Source organism: Anoplopoma fimbria, chromosome 5, assembly GCF_027596085.1.
Source record: "Anoplopoma fimbria isolate UVic2021 breed Golden Eagle Sablefish chromosome 5, Afim_UVic_2022, whole genome shotgun sequence".
NCBI lineage: Eukaryota > Metazoa > Chordata > Actinopteri > Perciformes > Anoplopomatidae > Anoplopoma > Anoplopoma fimbria.
The window spans coordinates 5,689,064-5,710,638 of record NC_072453.1 but is presented as its reverse complement, the minus strand read 5'-3'; the positions used below and the strand labels follow the sequence as shown (position 1 = coordinate 5,710,638).

At 39.0% G+C, this 21,575-nt stretch overlaps 1 protein-coding gene across 1 annotated transcript; it reads left to right on the top strand.

The window, feature by feature from the left end:
* The first annotated feature begins 1,825 nt into the window (after nt 1–1,825).
* ace (angiotensin I converting enzyme (peptidyl-dipeptidase A) 1) lies at nt 1,826–20,775 on the top strand. Its single transcript, XM_054598553.1, has 25 exons — nt 1,826–2,537; nt 5,985–6,155; nt 6,262–6,349; nt 7,277–7,420; nt 7,565–7,756; nt 8,854–8,951; nt 9,129–9,298; nt 9,658–9,881; nt 10,026–10,170; nt 11,274–11,372; nt 12,070–12,192; nt 12,295–12,500; nt 12,751–12,887; nt 13,203–13,361; nt 14,241–14,328; nt 14,628–14,771; nt 15,150–15,341; nt 15,789–15,886; nt 16,314–16,486; nt 16,700–16,923; nt 17,015–17,159; nt 17,284–17,382; nt 17,617–17,739; nt 17,878–18,062; nt 20,253–20,775. Exons 1-25 carry the CDS (start codon nt 2,304–2,306, stop codon nt 20,450–20,452), a joined length of 3,861 nt encoding a protein of 1,286 aa, XP_054454528.1. The 5' UTR covers nt 1,826–2,303; the 3' UTR covers nt 20,453–20,775.
* The last annotated feature ends 800 nt before the right edge of the window (nt 20,776–21,575 follow it).

The window sequence follows — 21,575 nt, the reverse complement described above, 5'->3', positions numbered from 1 at the left end:
ATAAACTATAAATGACAACATTCCAAATTACCACTTCCTGTATTTAATTCCTCTGTTTTGGGGGCAGAATCTTTTGCAGCAGCCTGCCACCAAGAAGCAACCAGCAATGGCACCGCCACAACTGGTAACTCAAAGAAAATAAATGAGAAAAACTCAAGGCAAACTGTCATTGCTCTCATCAGCGTTGTTTATAGTTGCAGATGGCAGCTCTATAATCCAACTGTAAGCTAGCAACTAGCTGGTAAAGAAAGTGGAGCATTTAGCATAGTCACATGCTTCCCTCAGGAGTTGGTGGAGACCAAAATGGAGCTAATGGAAGATACAAAGACAAAAAAAAATGCAGAAAGTGACTGTTGTTTTAGACTTATTTTTGTTAAATGATAGTGGTCAGCGCTAACCACGGTGTCAATACATAGTTTTTCCTGTGGCTGTATTTCACAATAAAAGCCAACTTGTTTCATCAGTTGAATGCTGTTAATGTGAAGCAGCAAGACATATTTTGTTTTGCATTAGCAATAATGCAATCTAAATATCGCTTCGTCAAAGTAAGCAGAGGCTGTAATCAATCAATGCATTGAATTACTTGCATGCATTGTTTTCCTGTAAATTTCTCATTTGTTTTTTTGGCAACCTTGGAAGTGGTGGACACAGTCACTAACAATAAAAAATACTATAAAGATTGGAAATTACTGAAAGTAAATGCATTGAATGGCTTTTGCAAAAAGAATAGGCAACTCTTTATAGTATCAAAATGGAATTTGATTATCTATTTAAAAATATGAAGGATTATTACTTCTAAAGGTCAAAATATACCTATGATTTATGTTTACAGTTTGTTTCCACTGCCCCAATTTTTTTTTACAAAAAGCATAACGTTAGTTCTCCTGAATTGTGTCTGCACTGAACATTGTGTAATATGACTTTGTTCAGTCTGCTCTCTCAGAGGATTCCAGGGCAATGAACTAGTTAAACAGCTCAATTTCAAATTAGGAACAACACAGTGAACTTGGTAATTATGGGAATAAAGTTCACATCTGTTTCTTATTCCCTGAAATGGAGGAAATAAACAGCTGTGTGGAGTATGTTCTCGCTTTCTCTAATGAATACTTTAGTGCTAATCTGAATGCATTTTTGCAATAGTTTCTCAGGCAGTGACTGATATAGGATGTGTTACTTGCACTGACAGTTGCCGATGCCAATGAAATAGGGCTTATTATATGCTTCCCCGGGCGCTTCATTGCAGCCCACTGCTCCTCCGGGATGGGTTAAATGCAGAGAAATAATTTCCCCATTGTGGGACTAATAAAGGATTGATTATTATTATTATTATTATTATTATTATTATTATTAAAGTGGGAATATACACTTTGAATTTTACTATAAAGATGCCAAGAATGGAGACAGATTGAAAATCCCTCCCCTGCTTGACAACTGTGAACTACCTTGGCCTTAAAGAAGTCTACTGTATTAACTGTCTCCTTTTTTGCAGACTATTGATTGCTAAATGGGTACTTGGTTAATTTAGTGCGGGAATCAGTACCACGTGAGAAACAAAAATGTTTCCATTTTTAACAATTTGATATTTGCATTCTGTCTTCTGATAAGGGGGAGAAAGCTGTACTGCATAAACTCAGGTTCTGCAAAAAAGACAAAACTGTTAGCCCCTTTCACCGTTTTGTGCCTCCATCTCACTTTTTCTGCCAATCTCTTACAGTCTTTTCAACCCCCCCAGCCACCTCCCTCTGTTGTCACTAAGCTGAAGGAGGGAACTGAGAGCAAAGTATGTGGAGTCCCTCCCAGACACTCCAGTGCTGGTTATCGAGGATCTGCCACTCTACAGGCAGGCAGGCAGGCAGTCAGGCAGACACACTGCACTGGTGTGTCATATCTTATCTCTCATCTCGTACAGTTATAGAAACTGGGACCTGATCAAAGATACTGCCATCCATCTGAATCCTGGCTGCTAAACAGAAAAAGAAGGGAGGGAGAAAAAGATAGTGGTAAGGGAGGGAATTGAGGGGGAAATGTTTCCAGTGCTGTAAAGAGGTAAGAGGGAAGGCTGCAGAGAAGTGTGGGCTGGGTTAAACCGACACTTAAAAAGAAGCTCTCTTCGGCTTCTGTGCATTTCACCAGCAGGCAAGCTGGGATGCTAAGAAGGGAGCAGTGAGGGAGTAGAGGAGACAACAGCTCCGGGGGGAAGGTGTACTCTCAATTCACTGGAGCAAGTGTATTTTTAGCTCTTCCTTCCAACTCTTTCACTTTACAGTTTTTCTTCTCCACTCTCTCTTTGGTGGAGGCTAGCCATGGGCAATGGCGTGGATTGGTTTCTGTGGTCAGTGCTGCTGCTGCTGCCAGTGTTGGGACTCTCTGAGGCTCTGCCAGCAAGCTTGCAGCCAGGAGAATATCAGAACACCACAGCTGATGCACTGAAGTTCCTAAGCGACTACAACAGCACTGCTGAGGAGGTGTTATACACCAGCGTCTTGGCCAGCTGGAACTACAACACCAACATCACAGACCACAACTCCCAGCTTCAGGTAGGACAACTTCTGGAGTCTTGAGCTTAGAGGGTGACATATTAGCAGATCCTTTCTCTCATGCTGTTATGAAATTGGCCCATTTAGATCTGGCACCTCATAACCAGAATTCATGCATGATCAAGGGTTTCTGTGGAACTGACCCTGCTTGATTTGGATATCACCCCTATTCATTTCTCTCCAAAATGGCATGCTCAGTTTCCTCCCAACGCAACCAACTCAGCTTGTGTATTACTGCAAATATAAAACAGATCTGAATGCCTGTGGTGCCAACGTCTCCAAGTTTTGAATACATTCTAGGGGGTCTTGCTAGGGGGTTGGCTATTCATTTGCTTAACTGTTTGTTTTATGATATTTTCTGCTCAAAACAGTTTCTCCAGATGGATGCAGTTTTACCCACTAATAGTCCAATATTAGAAGCCAATAAAATGCCTGACCTTTGCAGGAATTTGGGGCTTTTAAGAGGTCAGCTATGAGACATTACATTACTCGCAGATGTGAATGGCTTCACAGTCTCTTCTCAGCATATGCCTGAGAAACATTTGCATAAATGTTATAGACAAGGGAAGGGGAGATACAGCAAATAAAGCAGGAGAAGAGACAGTGAAACTGTAGAGGTGTGAAGCATTGTTTTCTTGCCTTCCATGCACCCATATTCATGGGTACTGCAAAAAACACCAGCTTATTCTGTCATTTAAAAAGAATTGTTAATGAAAATTGTCCAACCAGTACACTCTGAATTTTTTCCCCGTGTGTGCTTGAACAGCTGTAACAACAGGATTTCTGTACACTATCCAAGCTTTGGTCTCCTCACACATTGAACAGGTGTAGATGCAGCCCCCACCACACCAGTGTCAACAGGGTCAGGCTGCAGAATGTGTTCTGCTCTCTAGAATGTGGCCAAAATGTAAGGTGATTGCAGGATTGTGGAGTTCTGAGATGGGATCAAAGCGGATCAAAGAGCTGAGCGCCATCTAAACTGGCAGCAAGGGGAGAGCACGGCAGTTAAGCCTGAGAGAGAAATGTTCCAGTGTTGCCGTTTCTCTTACGCTGCCTTGCAAATCTATTGATTAAATTGGAATTGTTATAATAAAGGCAGATTAAATTACAACATGTGCACAGTTACACACATATACACACATATACACACATATACACACATATACACACACACACACACACACACACACACACACACACACACACACACACACACACACACACACACACACACACACACACACACACACACACACACACACACATACACACACACACACACGCTTCCTCCTCAGCTAAGGAGGTGAGAGTGATTTGGTCTGGGTGCAAATAAGGCACATGTTAGACGTGTGGAAGATCAAACGGAATGAGGATCAGTTCACAAGCTTCTAATCATGCTGAATAAAAACTGATGAGAGTGGATATCAATGGCTGAGGTCCTTTGAACCCCAGAATGAAATACCAGCTGCCTTCAAGTGTCTCAATCAGACCTGAGGCTCATTTCACTTCATACTGGCAGCTTATTTATGTGATTTGAATGTTAAGTTTGAGAACTACCTTCAAGTGAAGATTTTTGTTTTGAAATAGTGCAATTTCTTTTGGAAGCATTTTGTCGCCCAAGCAAAATTGTTTTCTTTCTAAGAATTCAAGTATTTCAGACACAAAGGCCTTCCAATAAATGTTTACCTAAATACTTACCTCTAAAAGTTAACAACCAAAGGGCATGTGTTTTCATTTGGAAATTAACTCTTACAGAAGCATTCAAGTCCAGTTATCCTTTGACCACATCCAGGTTATATTTTCAAAAGGGCGAATGAGTATAAAGATTTGTTAAATAAACCTCTTTACCAATTACAGCACTCATTGCAGCTTGTAAAATGAAAAGACCTTCAGGGAAAAAATCAGCCAAAAAAAAGGCCATTTCAGCCTTACAGTATCTTTGTGTTTCCTCGGTTGAGAATGATTATCTGGGTGGATGGACGGGTGTAGGCAGGCTGGAAAAAACGATTGAGTAAAAGACAGAGGTTGAGAGGATGAGCACAAAGGTCAGAGTTAATACTTCAACTCACTGTCACCAGTTTTCCCTCCTGCAGCCTGTTATTCTAGTGAAGGCTGTGAGAAAGACGGATAAGAATGGCGACAAAGACAACATTACTGGAATGAAGCTACTGTTTGGTCAGTGATAACAGGGTGTGGTTACCTCAAAGTTCATAAATCACACTGTTAATTAAGCTAGCTTTTAGTCACACTAGTGGGAAATAGCTGCACACACACACTGATGTTCACATGACACAGTAAAGGTTGCAACACAGTAAGCAACATATTTTTTCTTAGGAAAACAAAATATCAAAGGTGCAGCATAGTGCTGTAACAATACATCACTAGTTCATCATTTTCAATAGGAGCAAAGCAATGTGACACGCATAAACTATCCATGCAATATTCCACAGCAGCCTTGACTCAATCCATTTCTACCAGCACTGTGATTACAATCTGAAAACACCACGTCCCTGACCTTCCAGAGTGCCATAAAGAAAAGCTTGTGAGATTCAGTGACGCAATATACAAGAATGAGTACCTGAGCATTGACATTTTTCAAAAGTATTATCCTTGAGCTAGGGTTTTTATGCTGTTCTGTTCTTGCTCCCAATAGACAGATCACTTTATTGATCCCAGAAGAAAGATGTGTTGGTACAGCTGTCAAGGAAAACATAAAGGCACAGATGAAGACATGTTGCAGCATAAATGAGTTGAATAAAAGTGTCCAGCCATGCTAGCAGCTATTAGTCATTGACCTATAAAAACTATTAGCTATGTAAACCAAAGCATTGCTCAAATTTAAATTTTGACCTGATGATGGTGTGAGTCAGGGGGGTCACCGAATGCCTGCAACAAATGACACCAATTGCAAGTCAGGGGATCACAGAGGTCCATGGGATTCATCCATTGTGCACCACTAATATAATGCAGTCCATCCAATAGTAAAAACATGCTATGGGTAATGACAAACTGATATGCAAACAAAGAAACTGAGCTTTCTCAAAAAGTAGAATCATCAATTTTTATGTTCCATGTTCTTTAGTGCCCGTAAATAATCAAATGTAAATGTATCTTGGTTCTCTTCATGTCCACTGTCATGTGGCCACACTAAGCTGCATGTAGTTCCTCCCACAACACTCTACAAAAGGTGTCCACCATGTCCAAATGTGCTCTCATTCCTGCCCACCTTCTACTCCTGAAACACATCAATGCTGCAAAAATTGTGACTACACAGGAAAATAACGAAAATAACCCTTGCTTGGTCAAAATAAAACTGCTTTTGGAAGTGAAGAAACCAAATGACTGATGCTACATGTTCTTTAGTCCTTCTTGGCATGGCTTAAAGTTTTAGATTGTTGTGTCTCAGTAATCACCATATAGTGATCATTAACTTCCTATCGTTTTTAGGTAAATGCATCCCTTGAGGAGCAGGCCTTCGCCTCAGCGTGGGGGTTGAAGGCCAAGCAGGTCTTCAGTAGTGATCTTCTCAACTCTCTCCCTGACCCTTCAGACAAGAAACTGATGGAAAAGATCATGATACTGGGAGTTGCCAACCTGCTACCGAAAGAAAGAGAGGAGGTTTGTTTCTAATAAGAAATTTGTCCTTGTAATTACATTTTTTAACACTGTATTAGTGCTGAACTCTATGACTGACATCAGAGCTGTTTTTTTCCCTTGTCTCCAGTATAACACAATTCTTAGTACCATGGACAATATTTATTCAACGGCCAAGGTGCATCCAGAACCGAACATAAGCTGGAGCCTGGAACCACGTAAGTAAATATAGAACAAAAGCTCAGTTTGTGGCTCAAAATGCATGGATTATATGATACAGATGCTTAGGAGTTATTTGAAAGAAACAGGGTCCAAAACATGAGGATTATGAAACACACAACAATAAGGAGGGGAAGTCTAGAGGAAAAAAGACAGTTGTAAGTGGTCAAGATCTTATCTGCTCTTGGAAAAGTAACAGGATGGGCAAAATTACTACAGAGAGGTTCCAAAGGAAGTGTTATGAATGTGCCCTTAAGTGTAGAAACATCAAGCCAGTGGCTTTTAAAGCTGCCGGCATGTATTGTGAAAATTGGCTGTATGTTTTGTCAGCAACAGCTGCCAATACTAATTGTGGGAAATGCTTGCAAAACACACACAGTACAACTTAAATATTACTTTCTACTGAAAACTGTTACTCATAAACATAAATATGGCAATTTACAATTGTGGTATTTCTAGTTTCTTATTCTTGGAAACAATCTAAGGTGGAACAGGGTTATTCAAAGGATGTGGTACATCCCTTCACAAAAAACATGGTGTCTTACAATAACAAATAGACCGTCAGCAATCACTTTTTCCACCATTTCAACCACCTTCTGTGTTCTTCAACTTTTTTCCTTTTTTTCCCTTTCATTTCCTATTTCTGGCATTTTAAAGATAAATGTAGTTTTGCATTACGCTCAAGATATCATGCAGTTGTCATAACTCAAACCTAATCTCTTGGGTAATGCATCTGTTCTGGCCTTGTCCTGCTGAAAGAGCATGAAGTAATTAAAGTGGCAATATATCTTCATTGTTTTAGCCAGAAAATTTCAAGTTTTGCTTTTGAGTAATAATTGTTTGTCTGTGCACCAGATAAGGTCACCCTCCCTTTATATTCCATCGTTTTCTCCATGACTTAACTTGAGATTTTTTTCATTTTGCAGATCTCACAGATATCATGGCCAACTCCAGGAGCTACAAGAGGCTGCTGTACGTGTGGGAGGGCTGGCACAATGCATCAGGTGTACCTCTCAGGCAGTACTACCCCAAATTTGTGGAGCTCAGCAATAAAGGTTCTCAAGCTGATGGTAAGAACTCTTTGTCTTTTGATATTGTCGTTGTCATTGAGAACACTCAGGTTCAAATAAGTTATACATTCAATGGGACTGACATAACGATAGAACAAGGAGAGTAAAGGAGTAGAAATGACATTACCATTTTGTCCTGTTTAGGGTTTGAAGACACTGGAGCTGACTGGCGCTCTTGGTACGAATCTACGACCTTTGAGAACGATATAGAGGAACTCTATAGGACCATTGAACCCCTCTACAAGAACCTGCATGCCTTTGTGCGCCGCAAGCTCTACAACCAGTACGGTCCCAAGTACATCAACCTTAAAGGACCCATCCCTGCCCACCTGCTAGGTACAACCTAACATTTTTATGTTGCCAACATATGTTAAATGCTGACAAGAGCTCTGAATATGTGCTGGGTCACAGGGGTAATGTACTAAAGGGATAAGATAAGATAAGATAAGATGCCACCACAGAGTTGAAAAAGGTCCTCAGGAGTGCTCCCTGCACTCCAAAGGACCTTAGTCTCCTCAGCAGATACAGTCTGCTCTGACCCTTTTTGTATAGTGCATTTGTATGATTAGTCCAGTCCAGTTTATTGTTCAAGTGAACACCCAGGTACTTATAAGATTTCACAATCTCAATGTCCTGTCCCTGGATGTTCACTGGTTCCGGAGGACAGTGTTTACCCCGGCGGAAGTCCACCACCAGCTCTTTGGTTTTACCAGAGTTGATCTGGAGGCGGTTCCGCCGGCACCACCATTATTGAATCTGAGGAAGTTACTTTAAAGTTGGACGGTTGCATCAAGATTGTTGTGTGAAATAAAGGCCTTGTGTGCACAATGGATGCATTTTTCCATACACAGCAAACCTTATTTTCTTTTTTATCATGTTTTTTTTTTGTAGCTGTGGGACCAATACGTCAGTTATAAGGAACACTTAATGTGGATCTTTCTAGATAATATGGATTGAACATTATCTCTCTGAAGAGTGCATATTTTTCACTGGCAAAAAGTTTACTTCATTTTATTCTTAATTATTACCTGCAGCAGAACAATGTTAAGTTAAATGTATAATATAAAATGAACCTATAATATAGTTAGAGATGAGGTTTGGTAAATGAGTAGATCTCTTAAAGTAGAATTATCCACCATCTCTGAGAATCTACTGTGCTAAAAGTGTGTAGGGCTTTAACCACATACTCCAAAAACTTTCCGACAGTCCCTAACGTGAAGAGTCATTACTTAATAAAAGCATAGAAAGTCACCAAAGACTTGATCACACATTCCATACACAATGCTGTATTAAGATGCAGACTAACCAGGCCAAGTCACTTTGTGTGCTTATCAAATTACTGTGAATGAGGTATTTCCTACAGTGCCACTGGGCGGAGTATCGCATAACAAGTCATGATTGTTGCTTAAGTGTGTTTTCTTCCTCATCCTCAGGAAATATGTGGGCCCAGACCTGGAACAATATTTATGGTATGATGATCCCATTTCCTGACAAACCCAACTTGGATGTGACTGATGAAATGGTCAATCAAGTAAGTGAGGGGGAAAGATTTTGTGCCACAGATATGGATTGTGTAAAATAATTTTACTGTTTGTCTTGCAGACAGTGACCTAAACGGATAAATCTCATTAATCTCAATATACCTTTAGGCAGTTATAGTTTTGTCAGATAGGATTGAGCTGAATTGTGTCTTGTTTCCTCTCCACAGGGCTATAATGCCACGCACATGTTTCGTGTGGCTGAGGAGTTCTTCACGTCTCTGAATTTAGAGAAGATGCCTGAGGAGTTCTGGGCCGAATCCATGCTGGTGAAGCCTGATGGTCGCGAGGTGGTGTGCCATGCGTCTGCCTGGGACTTTTACAACCGCAAAGACTTCAGGTAAAATTAACAAATCAAGCTATAAGTGAACTATTAAGTGAATTATAGTTAGATAATTAATATATAATTATAATATATCATTAGAAATTCAGAGCATATCTATTGCCTCCTCACTGCCCTCAACATAGAGTGGCTGAGACTGCGGCTCCCAGCTAACTGTGCTAACAGCTAACAGAGCAAACTACAGAAACAATGCTGTCCCGCTATATGTCAAGAAAGCAAGGAGAAGTTTGTATCACAACACAAACAGAGGGAGAGTGGTTTTATTATTTGCTGTGGTAGACATTACTCCACCATATGAACTTCATTGCTCATTTTGTTGATAAAACTTGATAATAGAAAGTCATTTCTCTCTTTAGGATCAAGCAGTGCACCACAGTAACGATGGAGCAGCTCTTTACCGTACACCATGAGATGGGGCACATCCAATATTACCTGCAGTACAAAGACCAGCCTGTGGGCTACCGTCGTGGAGCCAACCCTGGTTTTCACGAGGCTATTGGCGATGTTTTGTCTCTTTCTGTTTCTACACCCAAACATCTGCAAGCCATTAAACTTCTGAAAAATGTGACCTCTGACCCTGGTAAGGAGATAGAATTAATAAAATCCCAGCCACTGAAATACTCTCCCATGAAACAGATGTGGATGACTTTCAACATGAATTCTTATATATCTTATTCGTCAGTAAATGTTTTTAAAAATGTGTTTCATTATTGTTTTTCTCCAGAAACTGATACCAACTACCTGTTAAAGATGGCCCTGGAGAAGATAGCCTTCCTTCCCTTTGGCTACCTCATCGACCAGTGGAGATGGGGTGTGTTTAGTCAAAACACACCACCAGAGCGGTACAACGCTGACTGGTGGTACCTCAGGTAGACCTTTATGCACAGGCTTAATAAACTTACAACATATTCTATGTAAAACGAATAGTTATATTTTTTGGAAGTGTGATTATTCACTTTCTTGCTGAGTGTCAGATGAGAAGATTGATAATACAATATTTACACTCAATATGAAGCTATTGCTAGTAGCTGTTTTCTACTGATCCTAGTCTTTATGCTAAGCTAAGCCAACCTGTTAGATAAAGTCGTTTGTTTGAATCTTCAGATGTGATGGGAAAATGACTTAAACTCTCACCTCACTCACTACTCTTAACCGGCCCCACAAGTAATAACTCAGCCGATCCCCTGCCGCTACTCTGTAGCCAGAAATACTGTAATTCTGTGCCTTTTTATTGGGCATCAACCTCACGTTTACTCGCATATCATAAACATTGACTCAGGGCCTAAATACACTCTTCAATTTGCAGTTACGACTGTGAAACGGACCTGACAGCTGCTTGCACAGACCCGTTGCAGACATCTGCCTAGATTAAAATGAGAGTTGTGTGATCCTCACTCTACTAAGTGCACCTTTCTAGTTTTGCTTTGTTTTTGGTCTCTACCTCCTCCTGATATCTGTCTCTGTAGCTTCTAAATGCTCCACAATATTCCCCAGTTGCCTTTGTCTGCCTGCTGTTTGGTGCTTAGTAGGTAGTATACAGTTTTTGTGTACGTCTTTTTCAGCTTTTTCGCTGAAAATAATAATAATAATAATAATAAAGCCTTTATTAGTCCCACAATGGTGAAATTATTTCTCTGCATTTAACCCATCCCAGAGGAGCAGTGGGCTGCAATGAAGCGCCCGGAGAGCAACTTGGGGTTAGGTGTCTTGCTCAAGGACACCTCAGCATGTTGCTGGTAGAGGGGTTTGAACCACCAACCTTGTGGTTACGGGACAAGCGCTCTACCTCATGTGCCGCCTGCTGCAGCCACAAACATGCTATGAACCTGCTCCTTAGTTACAAAAGAATACTTCGGTTGTACTGGCTGGCATTCACACTGTGTGCGTGTGTGATTAAAAACAATCATTATAGGCAGAATAACTTTCCAGAACAAATTTCTTTGTTAAATACATCTCTTCTTTCATTTTAAAGGACAAAATATCAAGGCATCTGCCCACCCACCAGACGTACAGAGGAGCACTTTGATCCTGGGGCCAAATACCACATCCCTGGAAACACGCCATACATCAGGTATCCTCCTGGTCCAGCCACACCACTATGTAATAGTTTACACACAATCAGCTTGGGCTATTGATATTTTCATGAATTGTATTTAGTATATTTCTAGATGTCTGATTAGCTGAACTTGTACAGATTTAAAAAAAACATAACATTTAGCCTTTTTAGTGCACAATCCTAACTGTGTGAGTATATTTGTGTACGTGCCTGTGCTCACATATGAAGGCACCAGGGAAACATGTCAATTATGGAAAGTGAATGGACATGCAGGAATGACTGGTGATCAGGGAATTAAGGTATTGTTTGCTGTAATGTGGACAAAATTACTGGCACTTGAGTGTGGTTTTAAACGGTGCAATAACCCTACAATAACAGGAAGCCTCTAAAGGCAAAGCTTCTGACCCTAGCAGTTTTTTTTAACAATGTGAGGACTGACAAGTTGTCAAACACCCACTTAAAAAGAAAAAAACACATTTTGTGTTGTTGCAGCAGAAACACATGCTTATAGCAGTCTTATCATCTAAACCTAAAGGGGTCGTTTTTAGTTTTGTACTAGTCTAGTCAGTATATCAAAGTAGGAAAGATTTAAACCAAAAGGCAGGGACTATCATGTCAAGTCTTATTATGATTTCTGTCTTTTTTGACTTTTTGTTTGTAGTATTGTAAATATAATGCACTGAAGAGATGACATCAAGTATTTTCCCTGCAGGTATTTTGTCAGCTTCGTCCTGCAGTTCCAGCTTCATGAAAAACTGTGCGCGGCAGCCAAACACACGGGTCCCTTGCACACATGCGACATCTACGGCTCCGCAGAAGCTGGGGCCATTTTAAAGTACGTCACCTGCTTGGGTCTCCATTGTTTATTACACAGTACATAGACAATGGATTTAGGGAAGCGGTGAAGGTGTAAAACTATTACCTCTACCCCGTCCAGGAAAATTCTCGAGGCTGGCTCTTCTAAACCTTGGCCTGATGTGCTTCAGGAGGCTATTGGGACCAGAAAGATGGATGCCACCTCACTGATGAAATACTTTCAACCCATAATTACATGGCTGGAAAAGCAAAATGTGGGTGAGACATTGGGATGGCCTGACTTTAACTGGGTCCCACCCATCCCTGAGGGCTACCCTGAAGATATAGGTAAGTGTACTGCTCAGAATGAATAGCAGAATCAGAACCAGAGGGTGATATACATTAACATAATCTTAAAGGAAATAATATAATATAAGAACTATTCTAAATAAATCAACACGTAAGAAAGCCAAGACATTTACACATCATAATCATAATCATAATTCACACATTGTAAATTAGCTGAAATTTCCAAACCTGATTACATGGATTTTTTTACAATAGTTCAGCTAGCATGTTTCTCTTTTTGTTTACCCAGACAAAAACACGGATGAGCTTGATGCAAAGAAAATTCTGAATGAGTACAACAGCACAGCTGAGGTGGTGTGGAACGCCTACACTGAGGCCTCCTGGAAGTACAACACAGACATCAACGAAGCCAATAAGCAGGCAATGGTGAGCCCCTCTGCCTCTAACAAAATGACTCCACGGAGATCACCTTAACATTGTTCAAGCATCATGTATCATCAATCAAATGTGAAGGAGTTTTGCATCTTATGTTGATTTTGTGCATTAATTCGAGGCATCAATTGATTGCTTAAAAAAGTTAGTAATTAACCCATGTATGCCTGTATCTATGTACGTAATTACCCATGTAACCATTTGTGCATTTTTAACCGATCCATCCATCCATCCAACCAATCACCTGTTTCCACTGACACTTAACGTAAAAATAGAAAATTCAAATAGTGTTTAATCATTCCTCTCTAGCTTGAGAAGAACCTTGAGATGTCAGCCCACACCCTGAAGTATGGACAGAAGGCCCGTCAGTACGACACCACTGACTTCCAGGACGGCTCGGTCAAACGCATCATCAATAAACTCAGCGACATTGAGAGGGCTGCACTGTCCACGGCAAAACTGGAAGAGGTGTGGAGCATTTGGTTTTAGTTTTACAATTAGTTATTCAAGACAGAGCTGCTCCAAAAGGCAGATAAATTGGTAGAGTTGAATTGGAAAGTTGCTCTTTGTTGACAACAATGGACAGAAAACCAGACGCAGAAAACTAAGAGATGTTTGCCAAAGCAAACGATCGGCAATGCAAATGCAACAGGGATACAGAAAGTACACTGCCACAATGAGCTCATGTGTGGAATATATTGAGAAAGAACAGCCACTCGCTGGAAACCAGTGACGTTGCTTTGTTAAAGGCTATTTTGTTCGTGGCACTTTCTCATGTTGAAAGACGTCCGTTGGATCAATCTAGCTAACATTATCTAGCTAACTAAAGACTAGGGAGCCAGAAGCAGAAATGATGCTAACCCAGAATACACAGTTAGAGCTTACAGGTAGTTAAATTAGCTGTATGTCCCAGGACAATAATGGTCCTTAAAGTTCTTTATTTGCAATATTTAACTGTTGTTCTCTGATTATTTAAGATGGACAAAAGGTTTGAGCCAGCTGTCATGAACTTATTTACTTGTGTGTCATATTTGCAAACTGTAGTGTTGTAGTGAAGGGACCAGACACAGAGCTGTAGAATCTGTACACATACATCAAACAAGTACCAGCCAACTCAAGAACTCAAAAAAAGAAGTAACTGCAGCTAATATCGATATATTTATTAAACATAATTGTGAAGTGATACTATTATTCATTTTTTAGAGTAATTTGTCTCCCTTACATGCTCATATCACCTTCCCTCCACCTGAGCAACCTTTAGAAATGTATTTGCCAAATATCCAAACCAGATAATTGATGATGTTTTCTGTGGGATCTAATGCTTGGTGGATGCCTTTACCTTTTCAGTATAACACTCTCCTATCCAACATGGAGACCAAGTACAGTGTGGCTCAGGTGTGCAAAGAGAATGGGAAATGCCATCCGCTGGATCCAGGTAAGACTATGAAATAATTACCAATCCTAGTATGAAGAGTTTATCTTGGAAAAAAAATAGAAATGACAATGATATAATATAATAATATAATATATAATGAAGAAAATGTAGCATAAGGGCAAACCATGCAGTAATTGCTTAATATTTACAAGACATGGCAAATTGATTATTGATAATTGGTTACTGATGCATGTAATAACATTTAGCTGCTTTAAAATAATAGAACTACTGTAAAAGGTGCAATAAATATCACCTTGCCCTTAAGTATTTCACAAGAAACAATGAATCATCCGTTTCAGATCTCCAGAAGATCATGGCAGAGTCCAGGGATTATGACGAACTGTTGTTTGCTTGGAAAGGATGGAGAGATGCTGCTGGCAAAGTGCTTCGCCAGGACTACAAGAAATATGTTGAACTGGCCAACGAAGCTGCCAAACTCAATGGTATGACCTTAAAGAGTAATTATACATCTACCTCGAGATTCGGTTAGAGAATTTCTCTTTTCCGAGTGGGGCTGTTAAAACTGCACCTACCAGCATCTTTAGAGCAAGTTATATTTTGTATATTTAATCAGTAAAAAAAACTTAAATCCCAAAACTTTGATTCCTGGTCAGGACCAGTACCTTCCTGGAGTCTCTGCTATTTCTTACTGTTTGATTTAGTTAGTAAGTTTTGTTGCCCACTGGCACAACATAAACAACAAAAGTTCCCCTATTATTGTTAAACTCACCATTTAGGATTTTTTTTTGCTTCAGGAGCAGCTTCAAAAGTTTGCATAAAACTAATGTAATGTTTATTATGTTTAATGGTACTGTCTGTAGGTCACTCTGACAATGGGGCTTTCTGGCGCTCCCTGTATGAAACCCCCAGCTTCGAGGAAGACCTGGAGGCTCTGTGGAGGGAGCTGGAACCACTCTATCAGAATGTGCACGCCTATGTCCGCAGGGCTCTGTACAAAAAGTATGGTTCCAAGCACATCAACCTGAAGGGACCCATTCCTGCTCATTTGCTGGGTAGGTAACATGAGGGAAGTTTTGAGACTGGTTCTCGAAATGCTACACTGTGTTTAAGTACAATATTCAGGGCTACCGGCCTTCAGAAACTTTCCATTGATTATATCAGGCTTTCTGGAGTTAAGGCTAAGTTCATAGGTCAAAACCACACTTCAGTCAGTATTTCTCTTTGGAATTTACAGGATTACTCTAGCCTAAACTCTCCTTTTGTGTGGAAGCATACCCCATTGATATTCTGGTTGGCTGTAGATGCATTTGGATTTAGGACAGATTTAATTTGCTTTCAGAGGCGTCAAGCGTGAGATTTTGTGTGACAGTTCCTCGCGGTTAGCGATTGGACCGATTCACAGCCACAAATCCCACTTGGTATAATAACAGCAGAGCAGAGGATGACTTGCCCAATCACTTGGAAAAAAAATATAGGAATGCTGTCTTCTGTCCTTTCAGGCAACATGTGGGCACAGACGTGGTCTGGCATAATGGATTTGGCCATGCCTTACCCAGATGCCACGCAGGTTGACGCCACTCCTGCTATGGTTTCACAGGTGAATAAACACATGAGCTAGCTGTTGCATTACGATCACAGCCAGCCTGCACACATGAATCCAAGAGGACACACCCAAAGAACACACATACACACTCGCGCGCATTTGCACACTTCCACCACTTCAGAGGTCAAGGATCAGTTTGTTTCAGTGAAATGAGACTCGGATGCAGACCAAAGTGGAGGTTCAAGCAGAATGAGGATGAATACAGAGACTTTTAAGTGCGCCCAATAACAGCAGCAAACATCCATAACTGACATGAAGTGTGCATTATAGATGGAGACAGTGAATACATATTTTCAAGGGTATGTTACCTCTGATCCTTTTAGAACCACTATATGTTTACACTGCACTTTACAAATATCTCATTGCCTGAAAAACTGTTCATATTTACTCACTTACATCCACAAATTATTTTCCTGTACAGGGCTGGAACGCCACCAGAATGTTCCAGGAATCAGACAAATTTTTCACCTCTCTGGGTCTGTTGCCAATGCCACAAGAGTTCTGGGACAAATCCATGCTGGAGAAGCCGTCTGACGGACGCCAGGTGGTGTGCCACGCCTCTGCATGGGACTTCTATAACAAAAAAGACTTCAGGTTCATTTTTTTCCAGAACTTAACAGATTTTTTTTTCTGCCGTCAAAAAAAAAAGTGTGCTTTCCAAAACCTAGCTACAGCTGTTACAGCCAAGAAGCTATGAACTGTCCCGGTCAAAATAAATATATATATATATATAAATAGACATTTTCAGCCATTAAGTGCATGGAAACCAATAAGATGTGAAATTGATGGCCTTGTTTTTGTCATCAGGATCAAACAGTGCACAGTTGTGACTATGGATGACCTGATCACGGTGCATCATGAGATGGGCCACGTCCAGTACTTCCTGCAGTACAAAGATCAGCCCGTGTCCTTCCGTGATGGAGCGAACCCAGGCTTCCATGAGGCCATTGGCGATGTGTTAGCCCTGTCAGTGTCCACGCCCAAACATCTGCAGAGCATCGGCCTCCTGGACAAAGTTGAGAACAACGATGGTGAGTGACTATGAGTATTGTATAGTTCTGTAGAAAGCATGTGATGTTATAAAACAGCTCATGATCCTGGTGTTTTTGTCTCCTCCTGTAGAGAGTGATATCAACTTCCTCATGAGCATGGCGCTTGACAAGATCGCCTTCCTACCTTTTGGCTACCTGATGGATCAGTGGAGATGGAAAGTATTTGACGGGCGCATCCCATCGGATGAGTACAATAAAGAATGGTGGAACCTCAGGTAAAGTTCACCAGCATTTTAACTGAAGTTAATCAGTATGCGTTATAAAGATTGTGTCATAGATTAATACACTTGTAAATGATATACTTAAATAAAAACTAGATTAAACTTTATTGCATTGCAGAATGAAGTACCAGGGACTGTGTCCACCTGTAACCCGTACTGAGGATGACTTTGACCCAGGTGCAAAGTTCCACATCCCTGCTAATGTGCCATACGTGAGGTAAAGTTTCCCTTTTTTGGCAGAACAAACAGGGCACCTGATAATTGAGCACTATAGATTGATAACAGCTTAAACACACTCTAATGAACTATGGAAAGATAAGATAAACATGGCAAAAAATAAAATGAATTACCAGGGTTTGAGGTGACAGAGCCAGTTTGTTTTGAGATTTTCTGTTTCCTCCTGACATTAAAGCAAAGTCATGACAGTACATGTTTAATGATCTTCAATCAGGTACTTCGTTAGCTTCGTCATCCAGTTTCAGTTCCACAAGTCTCTGTGTGATGCTGCCAAGCATGTTGGGCCTCTACATACCTGCGATATCTACAAGTCTAAAGAAGCTGGGAAGCTGCTGGGGTTAGTACCCACTTAAAGTGTTTCCATAAAAATATCCTAAAAGTCAAATGTGTGTAATTATGTCTAGAACACACTCTTGCTACTGATCCTTGTCACCTCCGACCTCCTCTCTGACCCTTATCGTGTTGTTGTTTGCAGTGATGTGATGAAGCTTGGCTTCAGTAAGCCCTGGCCCGAGGCTATGACCATGATCACCGGCCAGCCCAAAATGAGTGTCCAGCCTCTCATGGAGTATTTCAAACCTCTCATTCAGTGGCTGGAGGAAGAAAACAACAAGAACAATGATGTTCGAGGGTGGCCTGAGTACGACTGGAAACCTTCAAGTACGTCCAAAACGTCGTGCATCAACATACTTTGATACTTCATGAATAAAACACACGCATGCAGGCAAGCCTTTCGCTTTGTGTACAAAAAGCTCATTATTACAATGAGTTTTCCAATCACCATGCCAAATGTTTTTTTGAACTCCATCCCAGGAAAAAAATAGCACAATGTTTTGACACAGAGGCATTATTTTAGTTTTTCTCCTCTTCTGCGGCTTACAGTGAAATCAATCTTCTGCTCCTCTTGTCCTCCTGATGAGATCCTACTGAAAGGATGTGTACATATTAGATTGATTAGATTCTTAGCAACAGAGTAAAAGAGAGGGCTATGAAGAGAACACAACTGTTATGCAGATCAAGAGAGAAAAAAATAATTTAGATACAAAAATGAACAATGAACAAAAGAATATAGTGTAGGTCAATTAAAGTGATTTTGTTTCCTTAGCTTATGCTGTTTCAACGAGGAGTAAGTTACCCTGCCTTTCACCTTTTTGATTACTAGTATGTGGAATTTATACCAACACAGAAATTTGGAGAACATACAGTCAAGTTGGAGTTGTTTTGTGAAGGTAATTTGAGGGTCAACAACAACATTGTCATTAATACAAAATACGCAGAAGTTTAAGAATATAAACATGTTGAAGAGCGCCATCTAGGAAGAGTAATATCTATGCAATTTTTCTACTTTTGCAAGCCGTATTTCAGCATAAATTTCTCTTTTGTTTTTGCTTTTTTGTGTAGTTTTTAGATTTTAAAGCTGCAAATGTTGACGTTTTGTTTTTATTTTTTGTATAGTAGTATAATATAGTATAACATATTTTAATGACATTGATATGGCACACTTTCAATGACTTTAAGGACCTTTTTGTGAAATAATATATTTTTATAAAAAAAATGGCATACTATACTAGAACATAGTCTATCACATATTTTATTGCATTTAAGACAAGATAAGATAAGATAATCCTTTATTAGTCCTGCAGCGGGGAAATTTACAAAATTATTTTATGGCATACATTTTATGACACACTATACTAAGACAATTCAATGTATATATATATATGTATATATATATACATATATATATGGCATACTGTATTATAAATATATATTTATATATATATATATATATATATATATGCCATAAAAAAGTATAATGTAACAAGTATAATGTAAGTTATAAATATATATATACTAAGACATACAGTATTTAACATTATGGCATACTCTACTTTGACATATTATATGACACTTTCTATTGCATACTATATTAAAAAGAATTATGCCATACTGTACTATGACTTTTATATTATTTTTTTGACTTACTAAACTATGAAATGAACTATATGAAAAATTATAGTGTGATATTTTTAAGAAATGGTTTGACATTCAAAACTTTAAGACATTTTCTTACTTATACTGTACTTATATATTTTTTTAATTACATTTTTTGTGTCTTTTTCTATGACATACTGTACTATGACTTTTCCTGTGCTATTTTCTAGGGCATACTATTTTTAATAATGATGGCATCCTATTCTATGATTTCTTTTTATTACAGACTTAACTATGACATTTTTACTGGCATACTATGCTATGACTATTAAACTACAAACTACAAATTTTATATTTATAAGACATTTTATTACTTTCTAAATTGTCGACTTTTTGATACTGTTACTTTTTAGGACATTTTTTCACCTTATACACTATGAAAATTGTTATGACTTTTCTTTTGTATATACCATGACATTTAAAAAAATGTTATGGTATATTTAGGATTACATTTTTTAAGACATTTTCTATGACGTACTGCATTATTTATGTGTAATGGCAAACTATACTATCATCCTTTATCAAATTTTTGTGACATATTATAATAACATTTTTATGGCCTACTATACTCTGACATATTTTATGACATACTATACTATGTCCTTTTGCTTACATATTTAGTCTTACTATACTATGACACTTTTAAAAGCTATTGAATTCAACAAAAGGATTCCTGCAATTAACCTGGAACTGCTCCCGCTCTTACTTTTCTTCCCAAGTAGGACTATGTATAACTGGTCTAAAATGACTGAACAGTATCCCCTTGTGGAGAATTGCAGCTTGTTAAATGTGAATAAGTGAGTTTGTAAGTGAGTGAAAAACCGTCAAAACTTACTTTTTATTTTTGTTCTCCAGGTGAAGCTGAGGCTCGAATCCAGGAAGTGGACTTCCTGGGTATGAGTGTGGACAGCGCAGCTGCCGTAGCTGGCCAGTGGGTCCTGTTGGTCCTTGGTGTGGTCCTCTTGGTGGCCACCATCCTATTGGCCTATAAGTACAGGAGGTCAAAAAAGCCTGAAAAGTCCTTATCAACGATGGAGCTCAAGCAAAAGGACTAGTCATCAGTGCCGCTAACAGCAGCTAGCACCTATACCATGTTCACCATGAACGTCAGTGTTTTTTGTGCTGTATAGTACATCTGATTTTTTGGTCTGCCTCCTTATCTAGTCTTGTATATTTGTTGTATACACTTGGAGTCAAATTATATTTTTGCCTATGCAAAAGAACATTGCAGTTTTGTAATTTATTTGAAATACTTGAATGTTTAGAGAAGAAATGTTTTAAAATAATGTTTTTAAAGTCATTGATTACATTTTTAATTATTTGATTTTGTTTCTTTTGTTGTTGAATCTGCATTTCTACAATAAAGACATTACATATTAATTCTGCCTATGTGTTCAAACAAGATATTTTGGATCATACACAATAATCATGGTATTAATTGAACTACAAAGGTTGGTTAAAACAATTTAATTACATATAAACTGCACAGTAAAAGAACAAAAGTTCAACAGAGAACAGAATCTTTGTATTGGTTTTTGCCCCTCCCTCTTTACTCACACAGTCGAGGAGGCCTCCGTTACAGCCACAGTCACAACCTGGGCACTCAGATAACACAGACTGGTTATGCAGAGTTGTCCTATCCGTACAAAACGGACACAATTCAGACTTTTTCTTTTTAATTTTGTTATCACAAGAAAACAAAAGGTCGTTTTCTCATATAACTTATATTGTTTGGGTCGAATCAGCAGACAATAAATGTATTAAAAACAGACCAGATCAAGCTGACAGTAAGGGACGTGTGACTACGTCCAGTTTTGTGACTGTTTTTGACATAATATACTATGACTTTTTCTTGACTTTTTTCGCATTGTACACTATGACTTTTTAATGACCTTTTTCGACATACTATTCTATGACTTTTGAATGTCTTTTTTCAACATGCTATAGTATGACTTTTTTTGACATGCTATACTACGACTGTTACAGGACTTTTTTTAGCCTTAATATACTATGAATTTTTTATTACATTTTTAGAAATACTATACTATGCATTTTTATTGACTTTTTTTTTTTTTTAACTTTTTTGACATAATTTTAACAACTTTTTTCAACATACAAAGCTATGACTTTTTAATGACTTTTTTAAAATATTATACTAAGACCATTTTATGACTTTTT

Coding starts and splice junctions, on each gene's coding strand:
- ace (XM_054598553.1), top strand. CDS start 2,304: ATGGGCAATGGCGTGGATTGGTTTCTGTGGTCAGTGCTGCTGCTGCTG. Junction 17,383..17,616: donor GCTAATGTGCCATACGTGAG/GTAAAGTTTCCC, acceptor ATCTTCAATCAG/GTACTTCGTTAGCTTCGTCA. Junction 17,740..17,877: donor GAAGCTGGGAAGCTGCTGGG/GTTAGTACCCAC, acceptor TGTTGTTTGCAG/TGATGTGATGAAGCTTGGCT.